This window comes from Pelobates fuscus, chromosome 1 (genome assembly GCF_036172605.1).
Source record: "Pelobates fuscus isolate aPelFus1 chromosome 1, aPelFus1.pri, whole genome shotgun sequence".
Taxonomy (NCBI): Eukaryota; Metazoa; Chordata; class Amphibia; order Anura; family Pelobatidae; genus Pelobates; species Pelobates fuscus.
In genome coordinates this window covers 388,650,587-388,671,834 of record NC_086317.1, presented here as the reverse complement: position 1 = coordinate 388,671,834, position 21,248 = coordinate 388,650,587, and the positions used below count along the sequence as shown (strand labels likewise).

General features: G+C 39.2%; 1 protein-coding gene across 1 annotated transcript in view; it reads left to right on the top strand.

Annotated features, from left to right (window-relative positions):
- The first annotated feature begins 6,897 nt into the window (after nt 1-6,897).
- Nucleotides 6,898-21,248, top strand: part of ESYT1 (extended synaptotagmin 1) — an 81,843-nt gene continuing 67,492 nt past the window's right edge. The window contains exons 1-2 of the mRNA XM_063426404.1: nt 6,898-7,259; nt 7,345-7,754. Coding sequence (XP_063282474.1) covers nt 7,383-7,754 — 372 coding nt within the window. The 5' untranslated portion in view covers nt 6,898-7,259; nt 7,345-7,382. The remainder of the gene's footprint in view (nt 7,260-7,344; nt 7,755-21,248) is intronic.

Genomic DNA, 21,248 nt, shown 5'->3' with positions numbered 1-21,248 from the left:
TCTTGCGGTCACGTGGTGTCGTGGCCGGGAGCCGTGACACAGATGAAGTTGAATGCCCCCTGCTGTAACAGAAGGGCTCCTGTCTATGCTGCACCAACCAATTGTGGACCGCCTGACCTCGCTGCGCCTGGTCCTATCCCTGGAACGATCCTGAACAGTAGACTGGCCTGGGACACCTGGTGACTCGCTATCCCGCGCCCTAGAGCATCGCTCTCTGCTCTCCTGCACAGAATGACTCCTCACATCTGGACTATCTAGCTGCATGGCTCCTTGTAGCCATGCTTCCTCTCTCTCACCTGACCCCACTAGGGATGTGCTGTGCTCCCCAGACCCCACTTGGGACGCATCCCTGCCATCAGGGCTCAGATCCTTCCTACTGGGCATGCCGGGCACCTCCCTGGCCGCAGAACTGCCATGTCCCATCCCTGCCTGGCTGCCTAAACCTGAGGCAGCCGCTACTCGTGCTGACCTAGCCCCCACAGGAATAGGGGGTTAAACGGACCTCTTCCTCATTCTAGCATTCATTTCAGCCAACCTGGCCCCAGCAGGGGCTGGGGCCGCACCAGACACCATCCTGCCGCCTGAACCCATCGTGGCCCTTCTCCCTCTGCACCCCTGGGCATCCCCGTCCTGCCCCACACTCCCCAAGGGTACAAGGCCACTGGGGCCTGACACACCAGGAGCAGCAGGGGTGTCTCCAGCATTGGCCAAAGTCCTGGCAGCGCTCCCCATAGTACCGGAGCCGGCTATCCTCGCCACCTGACCGCTCCTGCCAGCCGCCATCCAGCGGGGTGCAGCCCAAACTGGGAGACGTGGACGTGCAGTCTCCTGCCTCCGACCTGCTCCAGAAATGCTGCCTGGCGCAGTCCTGGTCCTGCTCCAGCTCCTCTAAACCGCATCCCCACCGCACGGCTTTCAAACCTCGGACTGGGGTAGCAGCACCCGGCAATGGGCTCCTCCTCTGGGCCGGAACCGATCCGGGGCTTTGACGTTTAGGAGGCCTTGTCCTCCAAGTGGGCCGGCACTCCGCAACTGCCGCAGTTACAACAGAAGGCCCAGGGGACGCCATCCGCTCCTCTAGCCAGACGATTCCACGCTCCCTCCCTGCAACACGAACACCTGCAAGGAATTCTTTAACAGGATCCATCTGAAAAATAAAGAAAAAAACCTACCCAAATCTGAGAGACAACAAACAGGTAAGTTTAGGTTTAGTTAAAATGTCCACTTCATAAAATGGCTGATATATTTACTCCTATAAAAACCCCGCCCCCCCCCCCCCCAGCTTACCAGCTGTCAATCAATTTCAACTGACTGTTATGCCTACCTCCTGGCTCTGTCAAGGCCCACTCCCCTAGCTGTGCTGTCCCATGGGCTAGATTACCACTAGGGGTCCGGTGGCCATGGGGGGCAGGGGACGGTAGATTATACTTAAATCCTGTCTCTTGTGCGAGCTGTCATCTTCCATTTGGTCCTTTTCAGCTTCTGACAATGCCAGGAGCCAACGTTAACGTATACTCTGGCGCATGCGCAATTAAGGTCCACAGAAAGAGTTTGTTTCCCTTGAGCTGTCACTTGGGATGTCTGAGGAAATTACAAGCTTGACAAACGGTACCTCTGATTTTTGTAAAAAAAAAAAAAAAAATACTGCAACAAAGTATTTCCTACTTTTTCCCTTTATATGTTTTGACTGGTTTTGAATCTTAGTGAAATACTCTTTTTTTATGGGGTGACTGAACCGCTTTAATGTTTTATATTTAAGGGTTAAAATACAGTGGGACCTCGGTTTACGAATTTAATGCATTCTCCGGGACGTTTCTTATTGCGAAAAATTTGGAAACCGAAACGCGGATTTCCATAGGAATGCATTGAAAACCAATAAATCCGTTCTGGAGGTCAGAAAAAAAGTCAAAATGAGCTGGCATGGAAACCAACCCACAATGCAGAAAACACAATAAAAGGCATGCAAACAACGAAGCTCAGCTCTCTACCTTTCCACAGCTTGAGAAATGCACCAAAAAGTCCCAAAACAACTGCAAACTATTTCCAGAATGGCTCCAAAACTCGATGCAAAATCTGCTCCAACACCTCCACACTCTATGCCACGTGCTACCCACAGGCTACAGCATGCACGGGGCGGCGCTATAAACCTCCCAGGTGCAATGCATCCTGGGGAAACTTGCTTTGTATTGCAAAAAAAAATTGTAAACCGAGGCATTATTTTCAATGGATTTTCATTTGTAAACCGAAAATTATGTTAACCGAGGCGTTTGTAAACCGAGGTCCCACTGTATATGCATTCATGAGATATGAATGATTTTAATGTTTTTTTAACCCCTTAACGACGCTAGACGGTTCAGGACCGTCATCGGCATTTTTCCCTTGCCGACCGACGACGATCCTGAACCGTCCTAAATTTAAGAGGTACTTACCCGATCGCCGTCGTTCCCCCGGCGGCGATCGGCGGTGCTCCCGGTGTGGGGAGACTGTCTGCAGCCCAGACAGTCTCCCCATGGCGGATTAGGACCCCTGTGGCCATGTGATCGCCCAACAGGGCGACCACATGGTCACAATAGGTGTCCATGTGTCTGCCTGCAGGGGGACTGTCTGTGCTGACAGGCAGTCTCCCTGCCAGTGTAAAATCATTAAAAAATTAAAGTTATAGTTAATAAAAAAAAAATGATTATTATATATGTGTATATATATATGATATATAGACATATATTATACCTATATAATATATGTCTATATATCATATATATAATGTCATACTAAGTGTATTTTTATATTAATATGTACATATATTAATATAAAAATACACTTATAATTAAATTACACACGTATATATATAATATATATAATAACTATATATATTGTATATATATATATTATTATAAAATACAAATAAAAAGTAATTTAAATTAAATTAAACATGTAAAAATAATAATAAAAATTTTAAAAAAATTATATATCTATACGAAATTTGATTCTAACTGTATTTTGATATTAATATATATATATTTATATCAAAATACACTTAGAATGAAATTGTATATATATCTATGTATATATAAATAAATAAAAAGAATACGAACTATTCATATGTCCATATACAAAATTACATAAATAATTATATAAATATACACGTAGACTTCAAATATATAAATATGCATATATATTTAAATTCTACGTGCGTATTTATGTAATATTTTTACATAATTAAGTTATTTTATTGATTGCAATTTAAGGGACCTGCCTGCCAACCCAAGCCGAAAGTCCAGAGAATTTAATTTGCTGTCACTGTATTTTACCCTGTAACGTTCTACGACACCCTAAAACAGCACGTTTACTGATGATATAATTGTTGTGATACATTTTCCAGTTTTGAAACACTAATATTTGTGTTCAGCAAAGTCTCCTGAGTATAAAAGTACCCCCCATGTACAGGTTTTATAGCGTTTTTGAACGTTACAGGGTCAAATATATGGGTCAAATATTTTTACATTGAAAATGGCCAGGTTGGTTACGTTGCCTTTGAGAGCGTATGGTAGCCCAGGAATGAGAATTACCCCCATGATGGCATACCATTTGCAAAAGAAGACAACCCAAGATATTGCAAATGGGGTATGTCCAGTCTTTTTTAGTTACCACTTAGTCACAAACACTGGCCAAAATTAGCGTTCAATTTAGTTTTTTACTTTTTTCACACACAAACAAATATGAACGCTAACTTTGGCCAGTGTTTGCGACTAAGTGGCTACTAAAAAAGTCTGGACATACCCCATATTGAATACCCTGGGTTGTCTACTTTAAAAAAAATATGTACATGTGGGGTGTTATTCAGCGATTTATGACAGATAATAGTGTTACAATGTCACTATTGATACATTTTAAAAATGTATGTTTTGAAACCGCAATATCCTACTTGTACTTATAGCCCTATAACATGCAAAAAAGTAGCAAAAAGCATGTAAACACTGGGTATTTTTAAACTCAGGACAAAATTTGGAATCTATTTAGCAGTTTTTTTCATTCGCTTTTGTAGATGAGTAAAAGATTTTTCACATAAAAGTCAAAAAACATGTATTTTTTTCAATTTTTCATCATATTTTTTCATTTTTTAAAAATTAAATTACATGAGATTATATAAATAATGGTATGTAAAGAAAGCCCCTTTTGTCCTGAAAAAAACAATATATAATTTGTATGGGAACAGTAAATGAGAGAGCGGAAAATTACAGCTAAACACAAACACCACAAAAGTGTAAAAAGATGCCTGGTCGCAAATGTACAACATCGCAAAAACAGTCCGGTCCTTAAGGGGTTAACTCTCACTCTAGTGTATTATCTTGTGTGTGTAAATAGGATACTCTGGTTGCATTTTCAGTAAGGTTATCATGAGGTTCGGAAATCTCCTAAAATTTGCGAAGAATAATCCTGATACCTGGTCACAATCTTTAAAAAAAAAAAAAAAAAAAAAAGTTATGTTGATGTAGCAAATAAATATCACCATAACCTGTAATGGTAGCAGAACCTTACTCACAGGTTAGCCTCTTAACCTTAAACTATGGACCCTTTATTAGGGGGAAATCCCCCTCCACCCTTAAAAGATTAAACTATCCAGGCCATCTGCAATAAAACATTTGGGCATGTGTATTTAACAGGTTAATCACCAAGGACACAGTAAAATCTACCAACTGGACATTGGGACATTCAGGATGAATCCCTACTGACATCTAAAGGGTTAACGCTGTGAAGGACAACCCAAAGTAGACAACAAAAGCTTAACATTGTGTGGGACTGGAGCAGGTTACAATGAAGTACCGTATTTGCTGTGGTGGGACTGATAAGGATAATTGTGTGCTTGTTTTAAAGTTTAAAATACAGTTCTCTGACCGGGTAACCCTGTTAACTGTGACCAACGATGAGCGCACCTTTTTCTTTAGAGCCTCCTGGCACATAGTGGTAAACGTCCCAGAGCTTTACCGAGGTGCAAAGCAGCAAACCTAGTAGTAATATCTAAGTACCCACTAACGATCCAGAGTGTGTCGCTCTGATTCCTGGTGACCAGAATACTTGTCCTTTACAACATAGGTATACTCTATCGAGTGGTGCCTTTAAATTGAAGGAACTCCTCTATAGAGAGCTCCCCCCCCCCTTGTTTTAATGTCCCACCATAGTATACACATAACTACATACACCTTTACCACTTAGCCATTTACTCAGATAAGCCCAGACATACTGGTACAAGTGTGTGCCCAGCACTCTCTTTCCTACTTTGTCACTCCAGTCTCCCACAAGGTCCACACTTTTTAGCATGTTTATTGTGCCTTTATTTAACACCATATGCTGTATAAATATACTGCCTGTTGTTCAACAAACTGTTATTGTCTGCCCCTACACTCTGTCTTGTCTAGTGCTTGGGTACAAGGTTGGATTTATTGCTTTATCCAGTATATGGTTGATGTTTGGTAGATATCACTAATGTGCTCAAGCTGCTGGGCAAGTACCCATACGTTACCGGGTTACTGTGGTAGCTTTTTGAGGTCACTGATGGCATGGAGAAGGGACGGACATGATAGCGGTTCAAGTCTGGATGCAAAGTCAGGAACTAGGCATCCTGTTCCTGTTACAAAATGTTACTGGAGAACGAAATTTAGTAAATCAAAGATTTCATGAGAGCTCCATTTGCATCAACAACAACAGGCATGTATGGAATATTATGTAGAGAACTTGGGATTTTACATAGACCATTCATGGGCAACAGCAACAATGGCTCCTTAGAGATGAAGCATAAGAAGCTACTTTTCGCATATTACAGGGTCAGGGTTGTTCACAAGAGTGTGAATTGTCAGGGTTTAGATTATTTATAATTTTAGTGTGATATCCAGTTTCATATCTCCTAACATAGGTAGCTGTGTAACTTGCTACAGGATTGTGCAGGTCTGAAGGGTGCAGTCCAGTAATGCAGTTGTTATGGTACCTGGAGGGTTCCTTTAAAGACTTTGCATGCGCAGATCACTTATAAAGCATTCTGTACATGGTCTTAGTACTCTTAACATAGCATGAGCACATCTGATAGACACCAGGGAACCAGCCAGGTACTGCGAGACAGGACCCTGAAATTGGAACTCTTCCACTGGATTAAGAACAGTTGGGAGGCCTGTAATTTTACCTAAAATTCACTGTTAATCACTGTGTGACACAAAGCTTACCTTGCACTTAATTTCATTTAAACTAACTTAAACTAACTTGACTCTATATTTATTTATCCTCTTTTAACCCCTTAAGGACACATGACATGTGTGACATGTCATGATTCCATTTTATTCCAGAAGTTTGGTCCTTAAGGGGTTAAAGGCAACTTCTTACTTCTAGAATCCCAAAGGGGCACACAGAGGAGCAGGTGTTCTAGGGCCAATAGCATATAAGAAACAAGCACAAGTCTGAAAAAAAAGAAAAGAAATATAATTAATCGTGTATATAGTTACAAGAGGTTATACAATTTGATCACATTGTTGACATTACTAAAGTATACCTTTTTAATCATATTTCATTGACTTTTCTACTCGTGTCTATAAGAATAATGAGAATTGTTAACCCTGTGGGTTCCACAGTAATGTCCAGTATTGCCAGGAATGTTTTATTGTTCATCCCCTTCCAATGGCTTTACTGGATACTTTACCCTTTGGCAGCCCCATCCATCCAGAAACATGATGTGGCATTCTATCATAGAATGCAATCACTCCTGGAGTTCCAAGAGAGTTCCCGCAGAGCGAGGCCACGCCCACTGCAGACCGTCCTCCGTCACCAAGTCAGGCTGAGCAGGGAGGTCAGCATTCCCGCCTCCATACAGGGTCGGATCGGCCCACCAATCAGCTGGCGGGAGGGAGGAGGGTAGTCACTCCTACCCGGACTGGATGGCAACTGCTTGCGGTGAACGACTGAGTGTGAGCAGTGACCCCGGGGGTGGTGTGGGGTGTGGGGTGCCGGGTGTGTGTGAGCAGTCTGGATTATTGTAGCTACTGATACTTTAAAAAGGGCTGGTGAGCTTGTAAAACCGGGGAGACCCATGCCTGTGGGTATACCGGGTCAGTGGGCACACAGGGGAGCCGCCCTGCACCAGTTACCAGTATAGAGCGCCTGGCATGATGCAGAGTTGGCACTGACCTCACCCTCTGAGACACAGCTGGCACTGACTGCAGATCTCCTGTGCAGTGCCCAGTTTAGACTGCATTAGAGGACCCATCTTTCCATACACTGTAAGTACCAGCTAAGAGCCGTGTGTGATAATCCACCCAGCCTGCTTGTCATGTCAGTTTAACGCAGTATTATCCTATCACCCAGGTTTGATTCATACTTAGCGGAGACCATCAGCTTTCATCATGCCTGGCACAGAAGGGCTACAAGTCCCATCAACCCCCAGTCCGGGCACAGAAGGAACCGTGTCCCCATCATCCACTAGCACGGGCACAGAGGATGCGCAATCCCCATCGCCTTCCAACTCTAGTTCTGAACTGGTTGCCAGCTTATTGACTCTGGGCAAGACATTGCTGCTGCTGTTGCCAGTATACCTTTGTGGGTACCTGGGTATGAGCATACTTTTCGTGGTCGTCGGACTGCTGTTTTACCTGGGCTGGAAGGGATCTCGTCTAAGCAAACTGAGAAGACTTAATACAGTTTTGGAAGCCTTGCAGAATGAAGAAGTTATCACTGCTAAAACCTTGTTCATGACAAAGAAAGAGTTACCATCCTGGGTAAGCCAAGCACATAACACAACATTATTGTACGGCTGTGGTTATCAAAGCAGACCATAGGCATCACAAGTGACAGAAAGTGTTAACTCTCCCTAACTCTTGAGCTATGGGATTCATTGTGTACTGATTAACCCCTTAAGGATAGAGGCAATTGTACAAGTTCTGACCTAACCAAAACCAAAAGTTTTCTAAAAGTTCAGCTACAGGTTCAATCACCCTTTAATCGTTCATATTAAGTGCACCCACACTTATATAGGGCTTTCATTTCACAACAAATATTTATATATGAAACCTAATTTAATATGAATAAAATCCAGGGCCGTCTTTAACGCGGGGCAAACGGGGCAGCTGCCCCGGGCCCTGTCCCTGCTGGGGGGCCCAAGACAGCTGCTCCGTTTGCCCGGGCCCGCAAACTATGGGGGCCCATCGGGTGGCCCATGCACTTAGGGCCACCCGGTGGGCCTGTGTCAGCAGGGGCCCGGTCGGGCGTGGTGGTGCTTTAACAGCGCGACCGGGCCCTTGCTTTTCGGCAGCCGTCTGGGAGGAAGTGACCGCTGCGCGTCACTTCCTCCCACAGAAACCGGAACCGCGCGGGAGGAAGGAGGACCAGCTGCTCAGAAGGGGGCCAGGCCGGGAGAGAGCGAGAGCTTAACTCCCAGCCACCCCAGCCAGCCCACTGGACCCCAGGGAATCCACCCTCCAGGAAAAGGTAATAAACTGGAGGGTGGTTATCAAATTTTGCATGAATGTCTGAGTGTGTGTGTGTCAGTATATATGTATGTCTATCTGTGTGTATGTGTGTTTCAGTATGTCTGTCTGTGTGTATGTGTGCCAGAATAATTTTACAGGAATTAACTCCAAAAATGTACACCATTGAGTTAAAAATTCAAAACAATATAAACGTAATATATTTAGAATCCTGGGGAGTTATAGTCTTTCTTTAAATATACTCTACACTCGCTTTGGTGTTTTGGAGTCTGCAGTTCCCATACAATGATGGCCTCAATTCAATATTTTTGGATACAATTTTCAAATGATTTAATATTTCTGGATCAACTTTCAGAATAGATTAATATATTAAAATATATTTCAAAATATTAAATCATATTAGAAGTTTAACCCCCAAAATAAATCAATTCAGAAGCGTATTCAACAATATTACAATGAGGCCAACAACTGTCTATTGTGGAGATATGCCTCACTGCAGCTTTATGGTAGTTTAGTTTGTGATCGTTCCCCATAATTCTCAGTTTAGTGAATAATCCCCAATATGTTACATTGCTTTACACACTTAGAAACACAAAAACACTTAGTGCTGGTGATACAGGATACAGGGGGCCAGGCCGGGAGAGAGCGAGAGCTTAACTCCCAGCCACCCCAGCCACCCCAGCCAGCCCACTGGAGGGTGGTTATCAAATTTTGCATGAATGTCTGAGTGTGTGTGTGTCAGTATATATGTATGTCTATCTGTGTGTATGTGTGTTTCAGTATGTCTGTCTGTGTGTATGTGTGCCAGAATGTCTGTCAGTGTGTCAGTATGTCTGTGTGTGCATGAGTCTGTCAGTGTCCCTGTGGTTCTGTATGTCTGTGTGTTTCAGTATGGCTGTCTGTGAGTGTCAAAATGTCTGTATGTGTGTATGTCTGTCAGTGTCTGTGTGTATGTGTGTTTCAGTATGTCTGTCTGTCTGTGTGTATGTGTACCAGAATGTCTGTCAGTGTGTCAGTATATCTGTGTGGTTCTGTATGTCTGCGTTTGTCAATATGTCTGTCAGTGTATGTGTGTTTCAGTATGTCCATCTGTCTGTGTGTATATGTGCCAGTATGTCTGTCAGTGTATCTGTATGTCTGTGTGGTTCAGTATGTCTTTGTGTATGTGTGTTTCAGTATGGCTGTCTGTCTGTGTGTATATGTGCCAGTATGTCTGTCAGTGTATCTGTATGTCTGTGTGGTTCAGTATGTCTTTGTGTATGTGTGTTTCAGTATGGCTGTCTGTGTCAGTACGTCTGTCAGAATGTGTCTCTGTATCTGTATGTTGTCCATTTGCGTTTGTGTGTGTATCTGTATGTGTCAGTGTTTGTATCTGTATATCTGCATGTGTGTCTGAATGTGTGTCAGTGTGTGTGTACCTTTTGTATCTGCATGTATGTCAGTGTTTGTACCTGTGTGTGTGTCTATGTGTGTGTCAGTGTCTGTGTGTATCTGTATGTTCTTGTGTGTATCTGCATGTGTGTCAGGTAGTGTATTTGTGTGTATCTATATGTAGTCAGGGGGGCCCAAGTAAATGCTTGCCCAGGGTCCAATCAAAATTAAAGACGGCCCTGATAAAATCTAAACTTAATTTTTCTAAGTTCTGCATGGCATTTCGACTGTAAATGTCATAATACTGTTAGATTTTACTGCAATACAATACACATAATTGTGTATGCACAGGTTTTATGGGATTTTTGGAACGTAAAGGGTCAGATGGTTTTCCTCATTTCAGGTTTTACACATTGGGGAAATTTGTCACTTTTGTTTGCTGGGCCTATGTTGCCTTTGAGATCATAACGCAGCGAGGCTCATCTTCCTGTACGCCCGCACCTCACATGCCTCACCCTTCTGTCAGTCCCTACATTGGCTTCCTATAAAATATAGAGCTCAATTTAAAATTCTGGCTCTTGCTTTCAAATTGCTACATAATGCTGCTCCCACCTATCTATCCTCCCTTATACACAAGTATGTCCCTTCTAGGCCCTTACTCTCTGCTGAAGACTTATGTCTATCTTCTGCCCGTACTGCCACCTCTGATGCTCGCCTTCAAGATTTCTCGAGGGCTGCACCGTTCCTGTGGAACTCCCTTCCCTCCTCCGTTAGATGCTCACCCAGTCTCCACTCCTTCAAAAAATCATTAAAAACCCACTTCTTCATAAAAGCGTATCAATTAAACTGTTAATAGCTCCCAACTGATTCCTCTTCTGCAACTGTCACTAGTCTAATACTATCCTTACCTTTTTGTGTCATTTTACCCCACTCCCTCTAGCATGTAAGCTCATTGAGCAGGGCCCTCAACCCCTCTGTTCCTGTGTGTCCAACTTGTCTGGTTACAACTACATGTCTGTTCGTCCACCCATTGTAAAGCGCTGCGGAACTTGATGGCGCTATATAAATATAATAATAATAATAATAATAATCATATGGCATCCCAGGAATAAGAATTACCCAATCATCATATAATTTCCAAAAGTTTACAACTTTAGGTATTCAAATGAGGTATGTCCAGTATTTGTTAGTAGCCACTTAGTCACAGACCCTGACGAAAATTAATGTTCATATTGGTTTTTTTTTTTTGCATTTTTTACACACAAACTGCCATTTCACTGATCACATTGTCATTATACATTTTATTTATTTTAGACATTTCACTGCAATAAAATATACAGGTTTGTGTTTAGTGATGCCTCACGAGTACACCAGTGCCCTCATGTACAGGTTTTATGGTGTTTTGGAAAGTTACAGGGCCAAATATAGGGCTTGCAAATTAAATTATCTGAACTTTCTGGCAAAAGTGCTTAATTGTGCAGGAGGTGCTTAAAGGTGTATAAAAAGAAATGATATATAAAACCTGCTACCACCTATGTGCAAATATCTCTCACCTTTACACAACCTTATAAAATTTGTAAAACCTAACTGTGTGTTATATAGACCCACCTTAGTCAAAAGTGAAGCGCTGTAGGCTAAAAACTACTTACCTTAAATTATATACAAAGGGCTCTGTAGCCTAAAAAAAGTAAACACACATATAGTGCAATATTGCCAATATTTTTTGTCAAAATGGTGCTTTTATTGAACACTCACATTTAACAGAGCCTAACAAGGACAGGCTCTGATCTCATAGACTGATGTGTACTTCGGTCACACTGCCCATCTTCAGCTGTATCTTGACAAACTTTTTAAAGCTAAAAATGGAGACAAACTCCTAGTGCAATATGCTAGTTCAATATAGGGCAAATATAAAAAGTATTGTAAGCTGCTCACCTTTTCTAGAGCCTATAGTACTTGGCTCTTAGTGTATGGACTCTTGTGTATAAAAAGGACACAAACCCTTGTTAAGAGGCTGGACCAAAAAGACTGTACATACCCCATTTGTAATACATGGGTTTTCTACTTTTGCAAATGGTATGCCCTCATGGGGGTAATTCTCATTCATGGGCTACCATTTGGTCTCCAAGGCAACATCTTTGCAAATTTCAATGTGTTATAAACTGAAAAATGTAACGTGCTATATTTGACCCTGCAACTCTCAAAAACACCCCAAAAAATGTGTATTTTATTGCAGTAATAGATAACCGTATTATGCTATTCACAGTTAAAATGTTTTGTAGAACTAAAAAAAAAATTTTTTTTCTTAATTTCTCAATTTCTCAATTAATTTTTTTTAATTTCTCAATTTTTGAGAAATTTTTTAATTTTCTATTAATATTAAATTATCTTTCATATATAAATATTTGATATGATATGAAAGCCCTGTTTCTCCTGAATAAAATGATGTATAATAATTCTGGTTGAACAGACATATAGCGCAAATTCAAAGTTTTGTTTACGTTTTGTTTTGATCACAACTTGTACAACTGCCTCAGTCCTTAACCCCTTAACGACCGCTGACGGTTCAGGACCGTCAGCGGTAAAACGTGCGTTTGGACCGCTGACGGTCCTGAACCGTCATAACGGTTTTGGGCTACTTACCTGATCGCCGTCGGTCCCACGGCGGCGATCAGCTCTCCTCCCGGTCCAGGGGGACTGCCTGTCTGCCCGGGCAGTCCCCCCTCTGCAGATCAGGACCCCACGGCCATGTGATCACTCGATCACATGACCGCAATAGGGGTCTGTGTATCTGCCTGCAGGGGGACTGTCTGTGCTGACAGGCAGTCTCCCTGCAAGTAAAAAATCATAAAATAAAGTGTAAAAAAAAATCTGTGTAAAAAAAAAAATAATATGTGTATATATATATGCTATATATACATGTATTATATCTATATATACCTATATATAATATATGTATATATATCATATATATAATGTCACACTAAGTGTATTTTTATATTTATATATACGTATATAATTATAAAAATACACTTATATTTAAATTACACACGAATATATACAATATATATAATAACTATATATATGGTATATATATATATTATTATAAAATACAAATAATATGTTAATAAAAATAAATAACAAAAAATAAAAATAATTTTTAATAATTAAAAAAAAATTATATATATATATTCAGTTTTATTCTAACAGTATTTTGATATTGATATATATATATTTATATCAAAATACACTTAGAATGTAATGATATATATATCTATGTATAAATAAATAAATAAAAATAATACGAAATATACATATGTCCACATACATAATTACATAAATAATTTCATAAATATACACGTAGACGTCAAATATATAAATATGTATATATATTAAAATTCTACGTGCATATTTATGTAATATTTTTACCTAATTAAGTAATTTTAATGATTGCAATTTGAGGGACCTGCCTGCCAACCCAGGCCAAAAGTCCAGATAATTTAATTTGCTAGCACTGTGTTTAACCCTGTAACTTTCTATGACACCCTAAATCCTGTACATGGGGGTACTGTTTTACTCGGGAGACTTCGCTGAACACAAATATTAGTGTTTCAAAACAGTAAAACATATCACAGCGATGATATTGTCAGTGAAAGTGAAGTTTTTTGCATTTTTCACACACAAACAGCTCTTTCACTGAGGATATTATTGCTGTGATATATTTTACTGTTCTGATACACTAATATTTGTGTTCAGCGAAGTCTCCTGAGTATAACAGTACCCCACATGTAGAGGTTTTATAGTGTTTGTGAAAGTTACAGGGTCAAATATAAGGCTTGATTTTACTTTTTTTTTTTTATTGAAATTTGTCAGATTGGTTAGGTTGCCTTTGAGAGCGTATGGTAGCCAAGGAATGAGAATTAGCCCCATGATGGCATACCATTTGCAAAAGAAGACAACCCAAGGTATTGCAAATGGGGTATGTTCAGCTTTTTTTAGTAGCCACTTAGTCACAAACACCGGCCAAAGTTAGCGTTTTTTGCATTTTTAACACACAAACAAATATAAATGCTAACTTTGGCCAGTGTTTGTGACTAGGTGGCTACTAAAAAAAACTGGACATACCCTATTTTGAATACCCTGGGTTGTCTACTTTAAAAAATATGTACATGTTAGGTGTGTTTCGGGGATTTATGACAGATAACGGTGTAACAATGTCACTATTGATACATTTAAAATATATATATATTGAAACAGCAATTTCCTACTTGTATTTATAGGCCTATAACTTGCAAAAAAAAGCAATAAAGCACGTAAACACTGGGTGTTTTTAAACTCGGGACAAAATTTTGAATCTATTTAGCAGTTTTTTTCATTAGCTTTTGTAGATAAGTAAACGATTTTTCAAGTAAAAGTCCAAAAACATGTTTTTTTTTTTATTTTTCACCATATTTTATTATTTTTTTTAAATACAATATATGACATAATATATATACTGGTATGTAAAGAAAGCCCTTCTTGTCGTGAAAAAAACAGTATATAACTTGTATGGGAACCGTAAATGAGAGAGCGGAAAATTACAGCTAAACACAAACACCACAAAAGTGTTAAAACTGCTCTGGTCCTTAACGTACAAACATCGCAAAAACAGGCCGGTCCTGAAGGGGTTAAGGGACTGAATATAAATAAATTGCAAATGTGTACCATAATGGGAATCAAACCTATGAACCCCAACATCTCAATTATATAAAACCAAACACTGAGCTATATCACCATCTGGGCTATTGTTTAGACATCTGCACACAGACCATTTTATCTCTTTTGCAATCTACAAAAGCCTTTTTCACATCTTATCTGACTGCATTTTGTAAACAACCACTATCACTATATTTATAGAGATAAATTATGTAAATGATACCCCCACTAAGGTGCTAATCTCTGTGCAAAACACAGAATTAGACCAAGCTTTCATACGACATGAAAGTCTCCCATATTATAGTGTTTATTTGTGCAATTAATTTTACTTTTCTTCTATATGAACATGTTACACACACACATACACTAAAAGGAACACTCCCGAGGACCATCAATGCGAGACATCCCTTTGCAGTGGTTACGATGCTAGCAAGCTCGTGGTGGCTGTGCCATTTGGTAGCACCAATATGGCTTCCCCAATTTGGTGGTGCTGAAGGGGCCTGCTGTGATTTGATGTGGCCAAATTGTCTTGAGCCAGCATCATGAAATTTGAATTCCTTCATGTGATGTTGCAATTTAAAGGAGTGGCTGGCATTAGATAGCTTGACCCCATAACCTATTTACATCATAAGCTCTAACAGCACCCTGTGTTTGTTACTTTATGCCTAGATTTTTCTTTCTTTCTTATTTTGCTTTGTTGTTCTTTTTTCCGTTGTGAGTGTGTGGTTTTTTTTTTTTTTTTTTTTTAAATGGGTAATCAATTCAGCCATTAGTGCTTCCATTTGCTTTCTCAGACTTACTGAAGGACAGGGTGACCCATATGAACCTGAAATAGTCCCTTGAGTTTATCCATGTCAACTTAGTAAGGCATTTAAATATTAAAGAGGTATTCTGGGATTTAGTGCAGCAAGTATGCATTTTATAAAGCACTATACAAAACTATTATTCTTATTTATTCATTACTTTTTTTTTTTTTTTTCTTGATGAGAGATGCATGTCTGTTGCCAGGGTCCACATTTAGCCTTTCATTCAAAAGGAAGCACTGATACCTGATGTAATCAGGTTAGCTCTATTTTTGCTTAGTTTTCTCATGGGAGAGAATGTACCTACCTCCCACTCACAATATCAATAGGAGAGGGAAAAAACCTTGCACATTTAGTTTATGAACAATTGGCCCGTCATTCATTGCTCTAAATAATTAATGTGCGTGCATGCATCATCAATTTGTATTTTTCTTTGAATTTTGTATCTAGAATAATACATGGTAAATTTACATTGTATAAAAAATTGTATAAAAAATCTATTGCTTCTAATTACTAAATATTTAATTCACCATAGAGAACCATTGTATATAATAACCAGATGCTATATTTTCTTATAGTGAAGTGAGATCTGATTCTTTGTTAAATACATCCTGTAATCCTTTTTAGACAATGACTGCCTGAAATGTATTGTGCTGGCCTGACTCTCCAGTAATCTTTAATGGAAAACCATTTCATTTAGCGCAGGAGTGCCCAAAAGGTAGATCCTTAGATGTTTTCAAACTACAACTCCCATGATTCTTTGCATGCGTTTAGAATGACAAATTATCATGGAAGCTGTAGTTTGAAAACATCTTAGGATCTATTGTGGCTTATATTTGTTTTATTAATTCTGCCTTTATAAATAGTTTTATGTTATGTGATCATATATACATATGGTACTTGTAAGAAAATAATTTTCAGTGGTGAAGACCCTCATATATGATAAACCAAAATTCCATGGACTTCAGTTTAGAGATCACTGTTTTAACCTCGACCCTTAAAGGGAAACTCCAGTGCCAGGAAAACAATCCGTTTTCCTGGCACTGGAGGGTCCCTCTCCCTCCCACCCACCAATCCCCAGTTACTCCGCGCCGCTCCTCCCTGTGATTCTGTCGGCCGAGGAGACCTAATGCGCATGCGCGGCAATTTTATAAAAAACTGCAATAATTACACTTGCAGGGTTAGGAGTAGTGGGAGTTGGTACCCAGACCACTCCAATGAGCAGAAGTGGTCTGGGTGCCTGGAGTGTCCCTTTAAGCAGCGCTGAGGGAGCCCCGAATAAATGAAACCACACACACGTTCATAAAGTACTGCCCAATGTTTAAATGTGTAGCAACATTTAGAAAGTGTATTCATGTCTAGGGGCGTGATGTAACTTTGTACCAATCAAAAGTGAACACAATTTTTAAAGTACTACATTTTGGGGGCCATATATCCAGCCTATCATTACTGACCGGCATTACTTTATATCTGTTAGAAGCGTGTGATTTCTCAGTTATTTGCTACGTAGCCAAAAATAAATTTGCTGGAAAAAAAACTGAAAAAACTAATAATGTCCTTGAACTTTTACAGCCAGTTAGTGAAGCATAAAACATAGAAAGGGACTATCGCCTGAACATGGTTATATCAATAGATTTAAAAAATCAATTCCATCAGTATTCATTCTGCTATTACAGTAGATAGATTAATTTAGTTATTTTGGCAGGCTACAATTGGATTCCTATATAACCATATTGTTAATTATATTTGGAGGGATTAAGAAATGTATTATTTGTATCTTAAGCCTAATTATTATTTTTTTACAATTGGGTACAGTCCTTATAGATAGTGTTACAGAGGGGACATTTTGTATATCTGGGTACAATACAAATGATGCTTTTTTTGTTTGTTTACCGTTTATCACACTTCCCATTCCCCTGTGGTTTTAACACAGTGCTCAGAAACAACACTGTTTTTAGGTAAACATTTCCACTGGTTGTCAAGCATATTCTAGAAGGGGGATGGAAGATACAAACTAACACTAGATAAATAGCTACTAAAAACCCAGACTCTTCTTGCAAAATAAAGTTTTACAGATTATGCTTCAAAAAGTGTATTAAAAATAGAAGACAATTGGATGAAGTGGATTTCATGCATTTATAAAGAAGAACTTACAGGCATAAAACGTTCTGGAAAATATAGATATATTAATATCTGATAACTGCTTAAGTACAAGTGTACATTCCTATGTGTGCTTGTAATGTAATATAGCATATTTGTGATGGCTGTTTTTTAGTGTTAAAGAACAGGGTTAAGGATAATTATAGCTTGGGGTCAAAGTTAGACAAGATGAGGATAAAGTGGGTTCTTATGATTAGAGGATTTAGAGTTAGAGAGGGGTCAATGTTCAGATTAAATTAGGCAGAATGTCTAGTGGTAGAATATTTAGAAGAGTCCCACAGCTGCTGCTCCTGAAACTGAGCTAAGTCTAACCAAGCAGGGCCAAGCTCAATGGCTGAAAGTGCTTATCTGACTCTTTCAGCCAGTGAATTAAGCCCTACATGACAGAGTTTAGCTCAGTGGAGCTTACAGAAGCTCCTTGCAAGAGCTTCCAGTACAAGGGGATGTGGCGACACGGGCTAGCGGCACCAAGGTAAGTTGTCAGACCGTTGATATATGATAACAGTGACAAACTGGGGCATAGATTGGATGAGGAGTGATCCTTAATAAGTGATATGCCAGAGGTTTTCTGTGGCACATCTTTTCACATTACTTGCATTCAGAAAACGATCAAGTTAGTTGGCCTAAAATTTACTGTTTTGAGCTAGAGTCTAGACTGACACATAAGTAAATCTCCTGGGATAGTTGACGGAATAAATGGACATTCTCAGAGCACTGCATCATAGGAAATCATGGCAAGATGTAATATGAGTAAGAAGGGTTTCCAGCTTGCAGCCTATTTTGGGATAAAATTCACTCTCTTCCTTATACGCTATGCTCCCTCCTCTGCTGCAGTGATACAGTTCCATCAGCATTCATTCAATGCTACCGACGGGCAGAATTAAAAATAAAAACTGTTTGCTGTCATGCTCATGTGTAAGAAGCGTTATCACTAAGCAGTGAGATATGACTGTGAAGCAGTTTTATTATCTGTTATATTAATTCTGCAAAAGACCCTGTATGTAACAGGAAATTTTACTCATAACCACAGATTTAAAAAAAAAAATTAAAAGATCCACAGATCTACATAATTTCTTCTTTTTATTTTTGCCGTTTCTTTTTTCTGGCACTCTAGAAGTGGCATTCTTCTTCATTACACAGTTGTTGTAATGGTTTTTAAGAAATAGTAATTATGCACAGCTACATAATTGTAGACAAAATATATATATATATATATATATATATAGGGCATATTGATCCATTATGATTTTAGATCTGTGCTCTTGTGTGTATATTCTAGCATTTGTTTACAGCACGTTTATACAAAGTGTCTAGGACGATTCCTTTATTTGGAAATATAGAGATTTACATGTTAGGGCCATGCTTAGACCTACTATAAGGCATTCTGTAAATAAGGAGATATAGTAAATCTAGCCAGGCCTTTTTTTGCTTTATTTAAATTTTGAGCCAGCAACTCCAAATCTCCACCCCCATGCCTCTTTCACAGCTGTTCCAGCTCACAGGATGACTGTTCAGAGAGAGATGCAGACCAAACAAGGCTGCAGTATGTTCAGAGTGGGTGTGCGGAAAATGTTAGCAAACGTCAGCTAAAAACTTCTCATATTGCCATTTTTTGGTTTATTAGAAATTGTTATACCACTGCAATCTTTAATAAGGCATTTGGAATAAATATAAACAATGCTAGTCAAGTTTGTATGGTTGGTTTGTAATTGTATGCCTTTCATAGGTTATAATCAATAAAGATTTTAAGCCTGTAACACAGTAACAACAAATATTTTTTGAGTCAGAGACTGAGTGCCCATTGTTGTAAAGCAGATCATTTAAATCAAGTAAGCTATCTGAGTGTCCAGCTTCACCTTGTCTTATGTTATCCTATTCTCTCCATATGATTTTCCCTTCGCTATATCAATACCCCTAATCTCTGTATTAAACTCTTAAACTCTATCTCGGTTAACAATCCATTCTTCCTCCATTTCTACTCTTCCTTCTCAGTGTTCTCTTTACCTTTAACTTCCATTCTCCTCTCATTATCTGGTATTCTGTTCAACAGTTAGTGAAGAGCAGGTCCAAATAGTTGTAATAAAAACATGGCGATGACACTGACAATTTTTTGAATGCTAGTTTAACATTTTACATTTATTTATAAAATATTTTACCAGGAAGGATATATTGAGATAACTCTCGTTTTCAAGCATGTCCTGGGTTCACAAAACATTGCATTGATACAATAGGGTACAATAAAATACAAAAACAATATTCACTTTTAATAACACAAACTCACACCTTAGAGAATAACCTTGTATGTGTCTTCACAGCTTTTGTGCTATCAGACACTAACTCATGTCTCTTCTTATTTTACCAGTCATTTTTACAGTCCCTGCTGGCATTTTTTGCTGCTGTGTAGTTTGTAGAGTTCCAAGCTCTGGTGCAGTGTATCCCTGTACACACACGTTCACCCGCAACATCCTCGTCTAACTGAGCTCACTCCTTCTCCATCTCAATTCTATTCTGCATCCTCTATTCCAGCCCACCTCTACCAACCTGCTCATTGGCAGTATAATTTTGGTTCAGTTAAAGGAACACTCCAGGCAGCAAAATAACTTAATCTAAATTAAGTTGTTATGGTGCCATTCTAACCTCAAGGGGTTAAACAGTTTGCCTAAACTGTCCCTTTAATGCTGACCATCTGTACCATCCGATCAAACAAAATTAGGATTAGTAAGAGGAAGCAGACAAATGGTGTAGATTTACCAAATAACATCAGCTGTTTTATTTCATTTTAATATTGGAAGGGCTTATTCTATGCACAGTAAACACCGCAGCATGTTGTAATGTTTATGCTGCCTGGAGTCCCGTGGCATCATTCCACAGCATATAGTCAAAAATGTTTTCAAGCAGTTTGCAACTTACCTAGTTTCCTTGGGCACGCTGTGGTGGTTATGGTGCCTTTAGTGTCTGCCAAACACTGACACACTAGGAATAAAATTATTTCTTAGTTCCTTAATGCAACTGCCATTGGATTGAATGTGTGAAGCTAGTTTGTGGACATATCCAAGGACAGAAAGACATGGAAAATGTCATGCAGGAAAATTATCAGCCTCATTTATATAGTGACCAACGTATGTAATGTTTAAATCTTCATTATAACATAACGTATTCCGTTATTGGTCACCAACACCACCTGTGTGAAAACGCATTGACCCACTTATTTAAAGCTTTAATTGTATACAGCTGTTGAAATGTATGTGCATGGGAAAAAAATTGGTTTGGTATCAGTTTGTAATTTTTCGAATTTCTTTAATTTTCAAAATTTGGACGCCCATTTAATACTTTTAGGGAATGAATGAATGAAGGCAGTCACGAAATTACAAAGTACAAATTTAGAGACTTATCTGCTAAATTGCTGTAAGATCAGAATTAAGAAAATACCTTTTCTTAAAGAATTATTCCAACCACCATGACCACTTCAGTGATTTGAAGCTTGAAACATTGCACACACCCATTGCACAGCGCTACAGAATTTGCTGGCGCTATATAAATATAATTAATAAAACAGAGAAAAACACTTCTGTGCTGGGGCTAGATGCACCCCTGGTACAAAATAAAAATTCTGTGCAGAAATGATTCATCTTATCCTTTTGAAGTCAATGCCTGCAAGGGGAAGCATCTGTCTACCCTCCATACCAACTTTACTCCTTCATTGATGCCCTCCCACTTCCATGTACTCTCTGTTATTTATTTATTTATTTATTTTTGC